Source organism: Anolis sagrei, chromosome 4 (genome assembly GCF_037176765.1).
Source record: "Anolis sagrei isolate rAnoSag1 chromosome 4, rAnoSag1.mat, whole genome shotgun sequence".
Lineage (NCBI taxonomy): Eukaryota > Metazoa > Chordata > Lepidosauria > Squamata > Dactyloidae > Anolis > Anolis sagrei.
The window spans coordinates 153,035,935-153,056,134 of record NC_090024.1 but is presented as its reverse complement, the minus strand read 5'-3'; the positions used below and the strand labels follow the sequence as shown (position 1 = coordinate 153,056,134).

The 20,200-nt window shown below is 42.0% G+C and overlaps 1 protein-coding gene across 2 annotated transcripts; it reads left to right on the top strand.

Annotated features, from left to right (window-relative positions):
- Positions 1 to 1,967: 1,967 nt before the first annotated feature.
- Positions 1,968 to 19,032, top strand: LMO4 (LIM domain only 4). 2 transcript variants are annotated; one of them, XM_060773886.2, is made up of 5 exons: positions 1,968 to 2,588; positions 6,128 to 6,366; positions 13,866 to 13,962; positions 14,295 to 14,450; positions 18,277 to 19,032. In XM_060773886.2, the coding sequence occupies exons 2-5, from the start codon at positions 6,131 to 6,133 to the stop codon at positions 18,283 to 18,285; spliced, it is 498 nt and encodes a 165-aa protein (XP_060629869.1). In that variant the 5' UTR covers positions 1,968 to 2,588; positions 6,128 to 6,130; the 3' UTR covers positions 18,286 to 19,032. The 2 variants fall into 2 exon arrangements, with proteins under 2 accessions (XP_060629869.1, XP_067323881.1); XM_067467780.1 differs by lacking the exon at positions 1,968 to 2,588 and adding an exon at positions 3,980 to 4,002.
- Positions 19,033 to 20,200: the final 1,168 nt, after the last annotated feature.

Below are 20,200 nucleotides of genomic sequence, written 5' to 3'. Positions count from 1 at the left end.
ATGAATCTGATTGGTCAGGCAATGCCTGAGCTGAGCCTGGGACTTTTGGTTACCGTTACATTTTTGTTCAGCAGAGCTATGCAGGTGTCCAGCAGAGAGAGAAGAGTAAAGCACCCAGAGAGATAGCTTAGAGTGTACTCTTGCTTAATGAGCTGCTGTAGGAATTTCTCCACATGGACAAAGACCATTTTAAATCTCTCATAAAAGGACATTATGTGAGTTGATGCAACTGAACACATTGTAAATATGTTGTTCTGATTGACAAAGAGTAAACTACTTTTTTTTTCGCTGTTCATCTGCGTGGCTTATTTTCTTTCTCTGGCAAGGCAGTGTGTGAGCTGATCAAATGTGAACTACACGTGGTTTATTTTACATTACGCCACAGAAATGACAACTAAATAAAATGGGATTTTATTGCAGAGGAAGCATCCCTATAAACAGTGATAGAAGCTTGTCCCATCAACCCTAGTCAGTACAGGCAGTCCCTGAGTTACAAGTATCCGACTTACAAACGGCTCATAGTTAAGAACAAGGATGAGACAACAAGAAATGGTTATATTTTATGGTATGCTCTATATTGTTGCCTGTTGGAAGCCATCCTGAGTCCTTCTTCGGAGGTTGAGAAGGACGGGGTATTAATGTTTTAAATAAATAATAAATAAGTGAAAGAAATCTACCTCTAGGATGGGAAATTCATTCCTGAAAGAGTTATCATTGGAAAAGGTGTCTCCACTGAAGCTGTATTACGAATTCTTGCTTCCGCAAGCCAAATTTTTTGATAGGGCTGTGTGGAAGGGCCTTTGGGACATCTACAAGAAAGGACAAGAAACTACAAGAAAGGAGATTCCATCTGAACATTAGGAAGAGCTTCCTGACTGTGAGGGCTGTTCAGAAGTGGAACTCTCTGCCCCAGAGTGTGGTAGAAGCTCCTTCTTTGGAGGCTTTTAAACAGAGGCTGGATGGTGCTTTGTCAGAAGTGCTTCTTGGACTGGATGGCCCATGAGGTCTCTTCCAACTCTTTGATCTGCACAGTGGAATTCATGCAGTTTGGCCCTGCTTTAACTGCCAAGGCTCAATGCTATCCATTTCTGGGAGTTATAGTTTGTTGATGCTCCTGGGGAGGAGAATCATAGAGTTGGAAGAGACCTCATGGGCCATCCAGTCAAACCCTCGGCCAAGAAGCAGGAAAATTGCATTCAAAGCACCCCCAACAGATGGCCATCCAGCCTCTGTTTCAAAGCTTCCAAAGAAGGAGCCTCCACCACACTCCGGGGCAGAGAGTTCCACAGTCAGGAAGTTCTTCCTAATATTCAGATGGAATCTCCTCTCTTGTAGTCTGAAGCCATTGTTGTGCGTCCTAGTCTCCAGGGAAGCAGAAAACAAGCTTGCTCCCTCCTCCCTATGACTTCCTCTCACGCATTTATACATGGCTATCATGTCTCCTCTCAGCCTTCTCGTTTTCAGGCTAAACATACCCAGCTCTTTCAGCCGCTCCTCGTAGGGCTTGTTCTCGAGACCCTTGGTCATTTTAGTTGCCCTCATCTGAACACATTTCAGCTTCTCAACATCTCCCTTCAATTTTGGTGGCCAGAATTGGACACAGTATTCCAGATGTGGTCTAACCAAGGCAGAATAGAGGGGTAGCATGACTTCCCTAGATGCAGATACTAGACTCCTATTGATGCAGGCCAAAATCCCACTGGCTTTAGAGAAGGCTCTAAAAAAAACAGAGGAATGAGGCAGAGTAGTTAAAGCGGTGTGGAAGCGCGTTAAGAGTAGAGAGAAGCACCCTTCTCTCTATTCGATTCCTCCTCCTCCCCCCTCCTGCTTCGGCCTTTTCCCCGCCCCCTGGTTCCTTCGCCCTGCTCGCGATTGGGCGGTTTTATTATTCCGCCTGAACAAGCGGCGCGGGGATTGGGCGAGGCGCTGTGACGCGGGGGGCCGAGCTGCGGACTTGTTGGGATTTTGCTCTGTCAGTAACACATGGGCCAGAAGAGCGCAGAGGCGGAGGAGGGAGAGGAGCAGCAGAAGCCGAGCAAGCAGAGCCAGAGCCAGAGCCAGAGCGGGGCCTCCCTGCGCGCGTCCCGCCGACCACAGCGACGCCACCGCGGCCACAACTCCTCCTCTTCCCTCCACTTCGAGAGCAGGAAGGAGCGCCGACCCAGCCTGGGAGCCGGAGCTGTTCCGCTTCCCGCCCGCTGAACCAACCCGCCGCTTTCGGGACTTTTAAACACCGAGGAGCCCATTTTGGAAGAGGAAGAGGAAGAGGGAGGACCCGGGCTCGGAGGAGGAGCAGCAGCAGCAGCAGCGGGCCAAAACTTAGCCGCCGAGGAAGGGAAGGAAGGAGGGAAGGAAGCAGGAAGGAAGGACGGACTCACTCGCTTGCTTGCTGACTCCGGAGGCGAGAGACGCGAGAGAAGGGGCGCTGCTTCTCCCCCTCTCGCCCGCGCCGTGCGGGCTCGCTCGCTGCCTTGCTCCGTCAACAACCTCCCCCTTTTCCCGCCTCTCCGCTTTCTGGCCACGAAGAGCCTCCCCGCCTTTCCTCCACCACGTTATCCTCGGCCTCTTGCACCATAGAGGGGAAACAGGTACGGCGGCTTCGGCGGGCCCTTGCCCTTCCTTTCCCTTGCCCTTGCCCTCCTTCCTTCCTCCCTTCGTCTCCCCGCATTTGGAAGCCAAACAAGCCCGTCAACTCCCCCCCCCCTCCTTTGCACTTCTTTCTTCGCAGCTAAACACTCCTTGGGAAACAGTGGCAAGAGAAAGAAATCTCAAGTGAGGAGGAGGAGGAGGAGGCATTTTCTTTCCTCCCTCCCTCTCTCTCTCTCCCCCCGGATCGAGCTGATTTCAAAACAAGCCGTGAATTAAAGCATCCCATTATTATTATTTTCAATTTTTGGAGTTGCAAGCTGTGTCTCTATGAATAGTCTCTGTCAAAGGGCTCTCTCCTTCTCTATTTCTCCCCTCCCTCTATTTCTCTCCTTTCTCTCCCTCTATTTCTCTTCTTTCTCTCTCTTTCTCCTCTCCCCCTCCCTCTTTTTTCTCCCCCTCTCTCCTTCTCTTTCCCCTCTTTCTCCTCTCTCTCCCCCCTTCCTCTCTTCTTTCTCTTCCTCTTTTTTCTCTTCCTCTCCCCCTCTCTTCTCTCTCTCTCCCTTCTCTCCCTCTTTCTCCTTTCTCTCCCTTCTTTTTCTTTCTCTTCTCTCTCCCTCTCTCCCCCCTTTCTACCCTCTCTCTTCTTTCTCTCCCTCCCTTTCTCCTTTCCCTCTCCCGCTCTTTATTCTCTATCACTCTCCCTTCTTTCTCTTCTCTCTCCCTCTTTTTCTCCTCTCCTTCTCTCTCTCCCTTGCTTTCTCCTCTCCGGTCTCTCTCTTCTTTCTCTCCCCCTCTTCTTCTCTTTCTCCCCTCTCCCTCCCTTCTTTCTCTTCTCTCTCTCTCTCTCCCCCTTTCTAAACTCTCTCACTTCTTTCTCCCCCCCTCTCCTTTCCCTCTCCAGCTCTTTATTCTCTCTCACTCTCCCTTCTTTTTCTTCTCTCTCCCTCTTTCTCCCCTCTCCTTTCTCTTCCTATCTTGCTCTTTCTTCTCTCTCGCTCTCCCTTCTTTCTCCTCCCCAGTCTTTCTCTCCCCCTCTCTTTCTTCTTCTCTTTCTCCCCCTCTCTCTCCCTTCCTTCTTTCCCTCTCTTTCTCCCTCCCTTCCTCCCCCTCTCTTTTTCTCCCTCTGTGTGTGTTTCGCCTCTCCTTTTTGTTTCATTGCCTCTGTTTCCAGGACCCGAAATGGCTGTGTAATTACCAGAGCGAGGCTAGTTCAGTTAAAAGCTTTTCCTCCTCTCTGTCTCTCTCTTTCTCTCCCTGTGTGTGTGTATTTTTTCTCTTCCTTCTTTCCTGCCACCTCCCCAACTCTGCCTGAAACTTGATCAGGGCCCCCATCCTTCCTTCGTGAGCGAGGGAAGGAGTCACTTTCTGGTCAGTCCTCTTGATTCATCTCTTTTAGATCTAATCAGCATTAAGGTATTGCTTGTCCTTAAGAGCTTTGGCTTAATGGGGTTACTGGGTGCTTCTGTCAGGGTAACGTTTCCCCTTTAGGTACAATATTTACTTTTTCTTTTCCCACATAGACCCTGGTGGACAAGGCACAAGTGGGTTTGCATTTGAGGGGGACACTTTTGGGGTTCTTTACAGGAGGTGTGGAAATAGGATTTGTTTCTAATCAGAAAGTCAGAAAAAAAGGCCAGGTTCGTATTGCTGGAAATGGTAACAAAAGGCCATTTCGTGAGTTTAAATGCATCAGAAATCAATTTACATAAAGGTATATGATGCATTCAGAGAAATGCAATGCTAATGGCTTTTAGAGTGGTTCTCTTTCCCCCAAGTCTCGGGGTTTTTAGTTACAGTCTTAATTGGTGCAGTTCGCAGGCTGGTTTATTGTGTGGTCAACTGAACCATATGATCAGGAGTTATTTGGAAGGAAAACCTGCTTCTCTCGCTCTCTCTCTCTTAAAAAAGGCCTATTTTAAGGAAACTGCTGTTGTAACTAAGTTGAAAAAGTTTGCTATTCTGTTTCCTCCTATGTGTTGTTATAGCTGAATGCCTTAAAGTGAGCAGGGACCTTTAATGAAAGGAGAAACACTGCTAAATTGACAGTAAATAACTTGATATTTTTGATATCTGAATGCAGGCATGGGCAAACTTTGGCTTTCCAGGAGTTTTGGACTACAACTCCCACAATTCCTGGCCTCAGGCCCCTTCCTTTTCTCCCTCAGCCGCTTAAGCGGCTGAGGGGGAAAAGGAAAGGGCCTGAGGCCAGGAATTGTGGGAGTTGTAGTCCAAAACACCCGGAGGGCTGAAGTTTGCCCATGCCTGGTATAAAGGAATGAAGAAACCCAAGTCTGTTGGACTCCTCCGGGTGCATTAATCAGTTTCAAGCAAGCTTTATGAATTGTTTCCATTATTAATCTCCCCAGTGCCCTGCTTTTATGAAGAATGTATTACCAAGCGGAAAAACACACTTGTACATTTGTTTGTATCCTTTTTTTCCACCCCAGCCATGCTCACTGTTTCCTGAGTGGGGCATACTTGATTGTTTTGTGCCTCTTTGCTATTACCTCCAAACTTTTTTTTTTAGCAGGGCAACAAAGCGTTTAGCATTTAAATTGCTGATCAAGGGCAGATTAGTGAGACAAAAGTAGATTGTGTTTGTATAGGAAGTTAACAGGCTTCTTAAAAGTCTAGTGATCTATTATTATTCGGCAAAGCGTTCTCTTGCAGGGGGGCGAGGGAAGACCTCCTCCGCCTCATTTGATCTTTTTTCAAAAAAACTAAACAGTAAATGGGGATAATTGTCGTTGGGCCCCTGCTGATAACAATGGAATGAGAAAGGAGACCTTGAAAAACCAGTTTCCCAGCTTCGTAGGTTTCCCCCGCTTGTAAAATAGAATGAAACAAGCCCCAGAACTGTTTCCAACTTGTGAAGTGCAGCTGTGCTTCCCAAGAGTTTTTTCCCCCCCCTCTCTAAAACTTGAGAAACTGCAAGTTGCTTCTGGTGTGAGAGAATTGGCTGTCTGCAAGGACGTTGCCCAGGGGATGCCTGGATGTTTTACCATCCTTGTGGGAGGCTTCTCTCATGTCCCCGCATGGAGAGCTGGAGCTGACAGAGGGAGCTCAACCCGCTGTCCCTGGATTCAAACTACTGACCAGTTCTGCTAGCACAGGGGTTTAACCCATTGCGCCACCGGGGGCTCCCAAGAGTTGTAGCCAGGCATTTCGGCTGTGCTCCCACCCTTCTCTTTTTAGTGTTGTGGGGCCCCAACAATTTATATCTGGGAGGGCCATGCAGACTGTGTGACTCCAGGTGTGTGTACTTTCCTAGCAGCAAACAAAGCGGGGGTCACTCTGAGTTTGACAGGAGCATTGCAGGCTCACACTGTCATTGGGCACCGCTAGCCAACTTGGAAAGGGAGGCGGCTAATTAACCCAGAACAAAGACTCTGGAAAGTAAACAAGCGGCTGTTCCCCATCCTTCTCCCTCCCTCCTCCCGCTCCTCCTCACATTATGCTGCATTAGGCAAGATGCAAGGGCTCCCTGGCTGATAAGTTAACCTTCTCTTCTTCTCATTTTGCTCTCTTTCCTGTCCAGAACATGGTGAACCCGGGCAGCAGCTCGCAGCCTCCCCCGGTCACCAGTGGCTCCCTCTCATGGAAGAGATGCGCAGGCTGTGGAGGGAAGATTGCTGACCGCTTCTTGCTCTATGCCATGGATAGTTATTGGCACAGCCGGTGCCTGAAGTGTTCCTGCTGCCAAGCCCAACTGGGAGAAATTGGCACATCCTGCTACACTAAAAGCGGCATGATCCTGTGCAGAAACGATTATATCAGGTAAGAGAGGCAGAGGGAAGGTAGGCTGCATTCATTGGCTAGGTTTTTAAATGGTCTGTGTATGTCAGCGGTTTTCAATCTGTGAGTCCCCAGTTGTTTTGGCCTCCAACTCTCAGCTGTTCGGATTTCTGGCAGTTGAAGGCCAAAACATCTGGGGACCCACAGGTGTTTGTAAATATGGATACCAACTTCATATCTCTCTGTGAAGCAAAGAAAAATGACCAGGTGCCTGCAAGTGGTGGTAGTTCAAAGCTACAATCCTGATTTGTTGCAGCAATTCCTTGAGTTATGGTGGAAATATTGGACCAGTTGTGACGAGAGTAAGTAGATAAAACATTTAGGGGGCTTCTGAACATTTAAGGTCTCTAAAACAGAGCCCTGCCAAAGACTGTTGTAGGGATGAAGTGTGTGTTTATCCCAGCCCTATGTAGGACAGCAATTGTAGAGTTAACTAGGACTGGTGGATGGGCAAAAAAAGTGGAACAGCTGTCTATTCAGTAACTATTGTACTATTGGGTTGCAGTGAGTATTCCAGGCTGTATGGCCATGTTTCAGAAGCATTCTCTCCTGATGTTTTGCCCACATCTATGGCAAGCATCCTCAGAGATTGTGAGGTCTGTTGGAAACTAGATAAGTGAGGTTTATATATCTGTGCAATGTCCAGGGTGGGAGAAAGAACTCTTGTCTGCTTGAGGCAAGTGTGAATGTTGCAATTGGCCACCTTCATTAGCATTGAATAGCCTTGCAGTTTCAAAGTCTGGCTGGTTGCTGGCTGGGTGGATCCTTTGTTGGGAGGTATTCACTTGCCTAGTTTCCAACAGATCCCACATCCTCTGAGGATGTCTGCCATAGATGTGGGCAAAACATCCGGAGAGAATGCTTCTGGAACAGCCTGGAAAACTCACAGCAACCCAGCGATTCTGGCCATGAAAGCCTTCGACAACATATTGTACTATTCTTTGCATTGCACACCTTTAATTGGAAAGGGAGTGACTCATTATCTGCATTCATTGGGAAAGAGTTGATTAACTGTTAAGAAGGTCAGGGGTGCATCTTCAACAAAAAGTGGATACACACAGCCCAGTCCCTTTCATGTTGTTGTGGAGTGTATCTTTCAGTGTAGATGAAAATGCCTGTATATATGGCTAAAGGCTCAGACATTTATAATTACAGCAGGAGTTCTTAATCTTCTCTGTTTTAAGTTACAAAGATATATTATCTTCCCCTCTCCCCCAATTAGTTGTGGAGCAATTAATGAAAAGGAATTTAAGCGGTCAGGTGCCCATTGGATCTTTTCAGGTGAACTCCGAACTCCTTTAAACTCATTTTGCAAGGAGGCATTTTGAAGGATTACACATCTAATTTGAGTAAATGACTTGATAGACTGATGCACATGAATGCTTTAAGGAGGTGTTCTAGTTCAGCAATCCGTAATTAAACAGCCCCCTTCCACCTTTTTTTGGCACAGAAAAAAAGCAAAGCAAAGGCGATGTGGGGTGTTGGCATTATAGTCTGAAGCTTCACTGTTCATATTACATTTGAGGAAATATCCCAGGTCCTGGATGGGAAAAAGGAACCATCTTCCCAGTTGAAATCTTATTATGTTCTCTCATCAGATACTTGGTTACAAACATTATTGAATCTTCTCCTGCTTTGAACTTTTATGTGACTATGGAATAGCTGTATGTAGTGTGATGTTGGATTTTGGAAACCTTAGGGTGACTTTAGAGGCATCAATCGCTGTTTTTGAAAAATGTTACTAAAGTAATAATGGCACCTGAGCCTTTCTCCCCATTGTAATACTGGCACCTTTAATCATCTAAGCATAATACAGGAAACAAAATAGCTGTAGAGAGGTTTTAAAGGATTGCTACATTAATTTTGCTAAGTGTCTGGATTTTTAAAGTAAATGCTCGAAAATCAGTATGTGCAGGCTTACAGTGATGTATTCTTGATCCCTGTCCGAAGTAACTGTATAAGCGAGACAGAATTCTAATTAAATAGAGCAGAACGGTTAGAAAAAGAGGTTTGTTTGAAGTGGAAAAATTGACACTACTGTTCAGATTCAATGAACGGTACAGATTCCATCCCTCTCTACTAAAACCATCAAACAAACCTCTTCTGATCACTACTAATTAAAAAGAGAACTTGCCTACTGTATCCCTAAGGCAAGTTCAGACCAGCTTATTGGAATCTCTGCCTCAGGTTTTTGTGTGCCCAAAACTTATTACAGTCCTACTATAGGCGATTATAAATAGGGTGCCTTATCAGATAGTAAATTTGGACTGGATTTTGTTCCATCCTTCTGACTGTTCAATAGAACTAAGCAGCTTGCCCAATATAATGACAATCCAGCACACTTCAGTTATATCAGGTATGCACTTATCCATCCCATAGCATAAGAGCCTACTGAAGCAGTTGTATAAATTTCCATTTGTGACCCTGATGGCTTTTGGGCATGTGTATAACTAAGTGTCCTAATCTATCATTTCATCAGCATTCTGCAATATATGTTTGCCATTTTAATTGAGGTTTGGGTAGGAAGGGAGTGAGAATTGAGTACTGGATTGTTGTTTTAGGACTTGCAGAAATTCAAAAAAATGTCCTTAATTGTAGTTACAGTGGGATATGTTTATTAAGTGGAAAGAAAAGTTGTTATGCAGCCTCTGAAATGAATAGATGTTATGTTATGATAGGTATGTAGCCAGCCCCCTTACCCCTCTCCTTAAAGCAAGGAGCCTTTAAACAGCTTCTGAGCTGGGGCTTTATGAAGTCAGTCTTACCCAATCTGTCTAAGAACTGCTCCAGATTTGTATCTGTGTGTGTGTTTGGAGAAATGGAAGCCCATTGACTCTTTTTTTGGCCCGTAACTTGTAACACTGCTACCCTGGGGGAACTGAAAGCTTTTTTGGGAAGGGAGGAGAGTGGTGGGTAGCGCCCCCCCCCCCAGCCATGAGATTCTTGATAAAGCAGCAGTGTGGCAGTGAATCTACACAATTAAGAGCTTTAATTAGTGTCTCCTCCATTTTCTCTTAGTTCTGATAGGTTTTATCTAATGAGATCTCGTCCCTGGCTTAGATCTGCCTGGAATGACGTGTCCGAAATGAATGAGAGCTGTGTCGCAAACAAAACATTTAATTAACAAAATTGGCCTTGGAGAGAGCAAGAGAGAATTGGCGAGGATAGGATTGGAAAAGTGGGGGGAAGGAACATGGAGAAGCAGAATAGGCATTTCTTAAAGGGCTAGTGTTTGAGAACTCTTTCTGTACAAGTGTCTCTGAGTATAGCTCTGTGATTCCTTATGCCCAGTCTGGAGGGGAAGGAAGTTGGGTTTTGTGGGGGTGTTGGTGGGGAGACAGAGCTGTAGTTTATTAATGGCCTGATCAGATTGCCTGGATAATGGTTAGAGCAAGGTGTTCAGCAACCCAGCCGTCCAAACTGAGCTCAGGATGGAGGGCAGTTGCTGTGCCTGACATGGGAGGGCGGATGCTTGATCCCCTTTCCAGTAGGCAAAAGATGCTCTCCTTCCTCCTTGATACTCTCATTGCCATTCACATGGCTATCCCACAGTAGGAGCTATTTGAGGAGGGGAGGAAAGCAAGAGAGCCGCCAGGCAACGGGTTCATTTTTCTGGTAATCAACAGCAAGCTGCTATATTCAGGGAATACTGTCCCTTTAATTGAACAGGCTAGGTAATTAAATGGCATTTTTCCAATAGGACGTGCTAGGTAAATCTAATAGTTGGTTATTTAATATCACTTTGAAGTCTGCCCACTCAAGCACAATGACAGCACAGGAGCATGTGAACTATTAGCTTGGAAAAAAAATCCAGGATCTCAAAAATTAATTAAATCGCATGCAATTTAGGGGGAACGTTTATCTTGATTTGTCATAACAGAATTAATTCAAGGCCTCCAATTCACTTGGGGGCAGATCTGTTACTCTGAATTAACCAAGCGTAATTTGGCTGATATTTTTTTCCCTCTTCCCCCTTCCCTAATGCAGCACTTCCACAGCCGCCTCCCCCCCCCCCCCCCTTTTAAGTATCAATAGCTTCTGGTGCTTTTAAGGTGCTTGGGCTGTAGTTATGCTGAAGTACCTTTAATGGACTTGGCTTGAGGCATAATTTTCAATGTAGTCTTTGTTACATCTGATACAACTGGTGCAGAATTTGGATCCAGTGTAGGAAAACCAATTGCTTGTGGATCAGTAGATCTAAATATGCAGTTCTTTCAAATGAAAATTTGGATGTATTCAGGTACAGATATGCCACCCTTTCTTTACATGCAAAGAGAAAAGGTGACTTCAGAACCTAATCATCCAGGGCTTTTTGGTTTCTGTGGTATCTCCACAATGCTCACAATCTTTACTCTGTGCATTATATTTCTACAGTTTATTACAAATAGGTAAACTGATTTTTTTGACTAAGGTGCCCAAATTGTCCTTTTGTCTCCAATTTACTGTCCTTGGCCCCTTTGTTAAAGTTTTGACTGTGGGTTGGGAAGGGGAAAGAGGTAGATTTATTTTAAGGCGGCATTACATAATACTACAAGATGTAAAACCTGCCTTTCATCCATGTATACAACATCTCAGTGCTGGTGATTGATTATGTTGCCCAAATGTTGAAATATTAACAACCTTCTTGGACTCCAAGACCCAAAGAAAGGAAACTGAAACCACTTCTGTCATCGCAATTAAAGAGTCCCCTGGCTTTAATTAGCCTGACCTGGGGTATCTCTCCCCCATTGCTGGAGTTAAAGAGAAAAGAGCCCATTAAAGTCCAGTCTGAGACCGATAGCTACTTAATTGAGCACCTAAAGCCTCCAGCCTTTTAAATTAAATACTGTCCTGGACAGTCTCCCTGATTAGCTAATTAACTTTGCTCTCTCACAGAATCCATGTAAAAGCAACTTTTCAGAAAGAGGATAGTTAGCAGTCATTGTCTTGTTCCTTAGGAAAACAAAACATTCTTAAAATTTCCACTGGAATTACTATAGAGTATGTGGCCATTAACTGGAAGAATAATACACTTTTTTAAAAAAAAAGTAGATAAAATGAGGACACTTCATTAGTAGCAGTGGCTTAATGCAGCAAATTAATAAATATTTGAAGAATATTTTAAATACAAAATCATTATTTAAGAAAATAAATATTGTGTGTGTGTGTAGAGTGCTCATGCCCAGGTAGCTCTTGGGTTGCAGTTTTGACTGTTGCAGTCATTAAAATACATTCTCGTTTCAATTGCAAATGTACAATTGTTTTGGAGGAGTTAGGACAGAATGCTTTTTGAGGAGATGAGGCAGAATAAAATCAAAATGATGAAAAATACTTTTCAGTGGTTTGCAGCATTTGAATTTCCCCCCTCTTCACCAGCAAACTGTGAGATAGTTTTGCTGTGTTTGCTGCCTCCTAAGGAGATTTATATACGTCTGTGTATGTGTGTGTATAGGTGCACATGTGCCTTCTCTCTGTCTCTTTTTTTCTAGGAAGAGAACATTAATGGAGCAATGAGATTTCACTTTGCCACACTGAAAGACCCTCTGTTGTAAATTTTGTTGCCTCTTTGATCACAGTTTTATGGATAGCCCCCGAGAAGCTTTGCCTACTGCCTCTTTAAATGACTTTCTTATAGACTACTGCCATAGGTGCTTATGGTGATTGGGTAGATGGAAGGGGAAAGGGTAATACACATAGTAATGCTGGGTATGGAATTGCAGTACTGCTTGTAAATACTTTGTACTGGTCCTTCTGATTGAGCCGATACCAAAATAGCATCCCTCCAGTTTTCTAGACAGTTCTGTCCTTTTAAGGCTGGAGGTCTTGGCAGTGTATCACTTCAGCTTTCCCTTTGTACCCATTCTGACTCACAAGAAAGTGTCAGTGTGTTGCGGATCTCAGACTAATTAGTTTTGAAATGGAGTTTTGATTGAACTCTTCAAATCGATGCTGCTGCAAAATTTGTTTCTCAGGCTTCCTATTAAAAGCCATCTTAAGGGGCAGTTTTACTACTCTCCCTGTCGTTCAGTCGATACATTTAATAACAACTTACAGGCTATTTTCAATAAAGTGGCGACAGCAAATTAGTAGTTTGAACATGACAAGCCTCCCTCTGCAAGCACTGATTCTGGAAAACTCAAAAGCAATTATTTTTTTTCTTTCTCTGTCTCCTTGATACAGAAGCATGCAGCAAACATTCAGATTATAGCATTTTCTGGTTGTTGTTCTTTTTTTAAAAAAAATAATCCTCCAAACTGTTAGACCATACAAAAATTGTATGACTTTACTGTTGGACAAAAGAAAAAAGCAGTGCAAACAATTCATCTTTACTACAACACCACTATGTTAATGCTTTAACATCCAGTGCTCTTTTTCTTACCCTGTGAGGTGTGAGCCAGTTAATTCAGGATCCCCCTGCTTGAACCCAAGGCAGTTGTGTCTGGGTTCATCATTTAAATATATTCTGGTTGCAGTGAGAAACTGCAGGAAAGCAAACAGCAACTACAAATCTCTAAAAAAAATCTTACACACTGTAAAAGTGGGAGTTCAATATTCATTAAATTATTATCTCCACTGTATATGCGGCTTCAAATGCATTAAAGGAATTGTGTATATTTTTCTACAGTCCTCTTCCCCCCCCTTCCCCCTCTGCTTTTCCTCTGCTCTCTCCCCCCCCCCCCCCACCCATGGCAGATGTTGTGGTCTCATTTGATTGCATAGGAAAACTGCAGTGATACAGCAAACACCCAGAGAGATATGATGACAAATGGGTCCAGATCCCGGTAAATTACTTTCTGCTCAAATCGAAATTTCATTCAGTTTGTTGCTAGCAGAGATGAAGTAATCTAAATTGTGGACTCAGGAGCAGATAGAGGGAAGTTGGAGCAAGCATTTCATTATCAAGAGAGAGAGAGAAGGTTAGGATGAAAGAGATGAGCAGAGGCAAATCTAAAGTGTTGACACCATGATTGAAAAGGTTAACCCATACACATTATATATCAACCTGGATAGCCGAGAGTTTCTAATGGAAACTCTGCCCTGATGGAGGTTTACTGGAGTTTCAATACACTGAGCATGATGTCGTCTTAGATATACAATCAAATCCTCTTAACCCTTTTGATGACTCATCTCGCAAGATATGATTAAAGTACAAAAAAGTTCTTCATATAATTTCAAGGACACAATGCATTTAAACCCTAGTCATGAATTCTGTCTCCCCCTTTTTTATGACAAACCCCAGTAATCTGATAAAAAGTGTTGCAGAGAATTGGTTTGTGTTGCAAGATGCAAGTCAATATTTTATTAGATCCCGTGCATCCACATCTTGAGAGGCATGGGATGCTTCTACGACTCTGTGGCTTGTGTTGCATTTTGAAGTTACTGTATCCAGAGTATGCAAACAGGTTTCAGAAGAGGATTTTTACAAGCTGAAATGGCTATTTCAGTGCTGGCTTATTCCTTCATAGGGAGGAAGTAACAAGTGTCAACTTTCTTGTTTTCAGGTTATTTGGAAATAGTGGCGCTTGCAGTGCTTGTGGGCAGTCAATTCCTGCTAGTGAGCTGGTTATGAGGGCACAAGGGAATGTCTATCATCTTAAGGTAAGAAAGCTTGTCTTACTGACACTTATCCCCTCTATCACCTTTTCCATGTTGCAGCTTCAATTCAAAGCTTTATATATATATGTTGGAATATAATTTACATTTCCTGAGGTTTACATGGCCTTAGTTATGAATAAAATGGCTTTATATAATGCATTTGTCATCCTGGTGATTAGAGGCACTCCATGTCTAAAAGTACAACTCAGTTCCAACAGGTGCAGTTTCTGTTTTGGGACAAAGCCGTGCATCCTTTATTTCTCTAATCCAAATGTTAGCACATTTTGGCACTGTCAAGACCAAAGTTTAACCTTGCTTTTGTTCATCCATTTCAGTGTTTTACGTGCTCTACCTGCCGGAACCGCCTGGTCCCCGGAGACAGGTTTCACTATATCAATGGCAGTTTATTCTGCGAACATGATAGACCTACAGCTCTCATCAATGGCCATTTGAATTCACTTCAGAGCAATCCACTACTGCCAGACCAGAAGGTGAATACTGAACAATTGCTTATAGCTTTTATTAGAGCTAAGCTGGGAATAACGTATGTCCAGCCTGTACTACCTATCTTTTCAAATGGTGTCACATAACTGAATGTAGTTAACAGGGAAATCTAAATGTAGAGGTTTTTTTGAGTTTGAGAAGTGGCTGCTGTTTAATCTGGATCCCACATAAATGGATTGAGGGATGGTAGTGTCTTGTGGCTTGTTTGATGAAACGTTTTGTCAAATTTTTGGCTATTGTACATGCAGTCTAGCTTCTTCATAAGTACATATTCAGAAAGATAACAAATATGTTACCTGTGCAGTAGTGGGTTTTATAACCATCATGTAAGCATTAGGAAAGTAACTAAGTTTATTTTGTCCAATAGCTTGAGTTGGCCAGATTTGAAGAAATATGTTCTCACTTCCTGTTGGCTCCATTCAGTTATGTATGTGTCATATCACTTGGATTTCAATTCTAATGTACAATATAGTTGGTTTGCAGTAGCAGAATAGGAAACAATTTTGATCAACAGTTGTCTTGTGTCTATGCTGAAACTGGACAGTTCTTACATCTATTTTAATCTCCCTAATAAGTCCCATAGTTGCTATGGAAGTGAGTGGATTTTGATAACTGCTATGCCTAATTTATAATAATTACTGTCAACCTTCAGTTAAGGGACTGTTCATTCCACACTGATCCAGAAAACACTGAATGCACAAGTCTTGCACATAATTTTATTCGCATCATATTTCATACTGATTATGTATTGATGACATTGATTCATTTACTCTTTACAGCGCCACTTGCATGGATATTAAATCTTATTGACCACAGATGAATTTTAATTTCAAATTGGTGATGGATTTTTCCATCAGCTCTGATAGTATATTTGACTTTTTCATCATTAACCCAGGCAATCACACAGCACTGAGTTATTGCATTGAAACAAAGTGCACACTTCACTTGGTAATTCTTTATGGATTTACAATAGGAACTTCATTAATGTCTGTTCTAAGGATAGCAAAAAATAACATTTATCTGTTAGTAGGAATTTTGAGGATAAAGTTTTTAAAAAGCAAGCCTTGGGCAGCTCATGAATTCGGCAGCTTCAAAGAGAATACATAAATGTCTGCCATTAGAGGGTAAATATGTTCAGAAAACATGAAATTGTCACTTAGTAGTTCTCTATACTCCAGAATGTGGTTAAATATTGGCACTTATATAATAATTATGAGCACATTTAAAGCTGAGAGCTTGAATACATGTTCTAAGAAAGTAAATCCTTCTGAGTTCATTGGTGCTTGTTCCTAAATAAGAGAGTTTTTGATACTCTTTTTGGAATCCTAAGACATACAGCCTCGGCCCTAGCTGGCAAATTTTACTAGCAAATGGCTTCATTAAAGTAGGCAAGATATTTTGCGTTTTGAAGAGTGAAATGGTCTAGCATTTCATTTTTATCTACGTATTGTGTATGTGTGCTAAAGTTTAATATGTTTGCATGTCTTTCTGTGCTTCTGCAAAAGTACAGTCATGTCGGCGGTCAGTGTAGAAATGAAACAAGCATATGCTGCAATTACAAAACTGCATCCATCCTAAATGTAACTCATTATGATGGAAGGGTACAGTAAGAGCACATTCTTCTGTGGTTGTTAGACATTGCTACCATGTTTTAAAAGGGAAGAAGAAAAACAGAAGGCAGCAAAGTGACCCTATCAATGCATGATACCAGTATAGCACAATGCGTGGTTCATAATGCCCATGGATGTATTTGGATGAGAATGGTAGTACTGTCATTCAGTAGAGTTACATTGTCTTAAGAAAAAGTGGTTTGTGCCCTCTTCCAGTACTGCATGTTCTGTAGTTCCTTATGCGCCCATTACTCAGAGGGGAGTGTCAGTAGCGCCATTCCACTTGTACCATGGAAGGCTTTGCTTTGCTAGCCATTCAAATAGTGATTGCTGTATATAGGAGCCAACACAAATGCCTCTGGTTTTAATAGGTGCAGAAGAAGGCATGATGAAAGCCCCAGTGATATCCCCCTTATCTTACTTGAAAACAATAAGCCATATTCTCCTTTATCACCTCCCTGGTTTAATAAAAGGTTAATCATCTGAAGTTAGCCAAATAATCTCTCTAGAGAATAATGGAGTTGAGTTTCATCAGTTTTTTCTGTCTTTAAATTGGTATCAGGAGTTGATGTTGGTCAGGTCTTGAGAATAAGGAGCTGGTTCCAGTATCTTTTCTTATATAAGAGAGAAACGTCATAATTTTATGGACCAAAGTGGCACATCTCTTCCTTTTTTCTTTTCTTTTGTTTGAACACACATTATGCCTTAGGCTAAGCATTCACGAGTTATCAGTGTTGTAATTATCTGCTTGCCTAGGGTGAGCAGTAGTTTCTAGAGAAATGGCTAGTCTGACCCTATGTGCATTTTGCTCATCAGATGTGGGTGAATGTTATACACCAAAACATTAAGTTCCTGAACAGAACTGCTTCCTATTAGGCTTTGTGTGGGAAGATGCTTCTTAAATAGTATCCTTCCGATAAACAAACTAACAATCACCAGTGACTTGGATATTAAAATAATCATAGTTAAACGACCAAACAAACTCCATGGAGATTGATGGATGCTTTGCAGCTGAGGGCTTTCCTTTAAAGCTCATGGTGGTATGCTTGATCCCCTTCATGCTGCCCCTATTTTACAAGGTATACTTTTTCCTTTCATTGGTAGTGATCGGAGTATTCACTTGGCTCTTGCTCCTATACTTTTAAATAAAGCATGAGTTAGATTACGTTTTGCTATTCTCTCTCTTGCACAGAATCTTCTAGTTTACATATCGCTCAACAATTCCCTTGTACTTACATAATTGGTATTGTCTGTGTCCATAGTAGAGGACACTTGATGCTCATTTATTAAATATGCTTGCTGGCTGCTCCCTAATCTTTGTTCTGGACAGACAAATTACCTTTCTCACACTGAGCATCAGCTCTGGGGAATTAAACCTCCAAGCTTCCACCACTTTAATTAGCTTGAAAGTGGGGGGTTGCAGTTACTAATAGACCTCAGGCTTTTAGTAACTTACAGAAAGGGTAGAAAAAAAACTTCTTAGGAAGCTCAAAATGTCATTTAAAAACCATAAAAATCAAATATATTATTTCATTTTGGTAATTGCAAACAGATTGCATTTTAAAACTGTCGATCGTTTTTACTTTATCCGTGGAAGTTAGGCTTCTCTCTAGCTAGGCATTTTTAATTATCGCAATTCATTAACACATCACAGTGGAGGCACATGTTTGACTTCATATATTACAGAGTTTATGTAACATTAACTAACATAGCAGACGAGGAATCTTAAATGGGAGGAAAATATTCCAAAATGTCTATATTTAGCTTTTGTGCTATGCAGCATGTTAACCAGCCTTGCCTGGGGAGGGTATCTTATTTTCTTTAGACAGAATTTTTCCTAATTTAGACGATCACTGTACTTGGTGCTTCAAAGGCAAGGCGTGCCATTTCATCCCCGTCCAAAGGAAATGCATCTTGTGCAAAAGAAAATAAGGAATTGTAGAATTTCCCACCAGAAGCTCTTTTTTGTAATTATTAATTGTGAAAGTGTATCTTGGTGTCAAACTAGAAAAAAAATATTTTGTGGTCTATTTTCCCATCTGGATTCTTTAGGGATTTAGATGACTGTTGCAGAAAAACCTTTAATTGAGTCACAGTTGGGAACTAATGTAATAAAATAAGTGAATAAGGAGGAGATGAAAGCAGTTATGTTCAGCTCAAGTCAAACGTTTTTAGCTAAGATGCCCATTTTTATTTCTTCCAGGTCTGCTAAAAGGTCAGAGTACTGCAGAATGCGTGCCTTCATCTCAAACTTTGTTCATCACAGATGGATCCCATGTCTCCAGTAGACAAGTCACCTTGTAGCTAGCATCAGTGCCAGCTTCATGCCATTGCACCTTCTTTACTCTTGGTTGCCCTTCCCACATTTATTGGTGTATTACAATGACTGAAAATGAACATTAAGGACTCCATGAATCTGGGCTAATGGGAGACTGTAGAGAAAAATGAAAAAAAAATCCACTGGAGGAGAACAACTTTGGGTGGGAGGGGTGGGGAAAATGACTAATGAAGCTAATTAAAATAAGCTTTCAAGTCTGCTTTCTACCCTCATTAACAATTAGCAGGGCACTGGCCAGAATTTGTACCCTGTGTTTTACCTTAACAACATTCTCTTTGCTCTTTGTATATTTAAGTGTTGTAAGGAAATGTGTTTCAAAACTCAGACATGAGCTAAAGGAAGGATGGGGCTCTTGTGATATTCTATCACAAACACTTTTGTTGTATCTCTGTAAAATACAATGTATGTATGCATGTAAGTGTGTTTTGTCCTAATGTTGCTACTTCCCATGACACAAAAAAGAAAAAAAAATCAAGCTCATAGCAGCTACTGTGTAGAAATTTTCACCTACTCCTAATTTGCTGAATGAAGAAGAAAAAAAATCTTTTATTTGTGATACTTTCAGAGACATTTGCTCTAGTATGGTGTATTTAAATAATAAAAACTTAAAATGAAAACATCCTTAATTGAGTTTGGACTTCAGTATGCCATGGAAAACCTCTGTCAAGGAATGAAAGCTTACATCGCTGTCACTTTTAAGGGCACTTTTAAAAACTTCAAAATCTGACTTTCCTGCTTTTCAACAGTTTTATGGGAGTAAGGAATGCATTGAACTCTAAATAACGGGTCAGTTTTGGCAGCTCTGTAGAACTGAAAAGCAACGTCTAGTCATTCAAATATTTATTCAGATAACAGCGGTGTTTCATTAGTTAAGCTCTTGGTGCGATTAATCTTGTGCTTTCTTCACCTAAGTCACCTAAACTTTGTTAACAATAGGAAGTGTGTGTGTGTGTGTTTTCCTACCTTGCTCTATACAATCATTTCTATGTGAATTGAGAAGGCTGGGCTGCATCCAAAAACTGTTGTACCATCCAGATTTTGAAGTTCAAATTTTTCCTGGGTTTGGAGACTGGTTTAGGACTCTAGTTTGCAATATAAAACACCATGTTGAGAGAACAACTTCACTTCAGATCCTTCTGTGGCATTATAGTCGATAAAATGGTGGTGCAGTTCAATTTCTTCCTAATGCCCTTTGTCTCTAATAATAGGCCGCATGTGCTTATTGTGTTCTGATGCTGCAAAGGTGTAACATAATGGAAACTTGCTGGAAAGTTTCATTAAATAGTTTGCCAAGGAAAAGAAAGGTGAGATACATGCAAAACCCTTCTATTTTATCCAGTTAATCTGAAACACAGCATGATGTATACAGAGAAGGGGAACACAGCATGGTATACAAAATTCAAAAGCAAGTACACGGCAGCTAACATACAAACCTAATACAGCTGTGATAATGTGTGCGCATTTAGAAAACAATGCACATATATTGAAAATACTAGAAAGAAAATGTAATAGCTGAGGACTGGTAACAGCTATTTTCCCAAAGGTGAATGGTTCTCAAAAGTGAGTGGAAGAAAAGAGAAAACATGAAATGTAAATATGTTGTTGACATGAAGCAAGAGCGCATCCGACATTGGTAAATGATTAGTGGGGTGGCAAGCTAAGGCCCTCAAGAAACTTCAGTTGTAACTGTTGAAATATTTTCACAGAATATCACAAGTTACTTTTGGAAAAAAGCACAGCAGAAGAATTAGCTCTGAAATATGGACTTATTCTTGTATGGGAGGTAAAA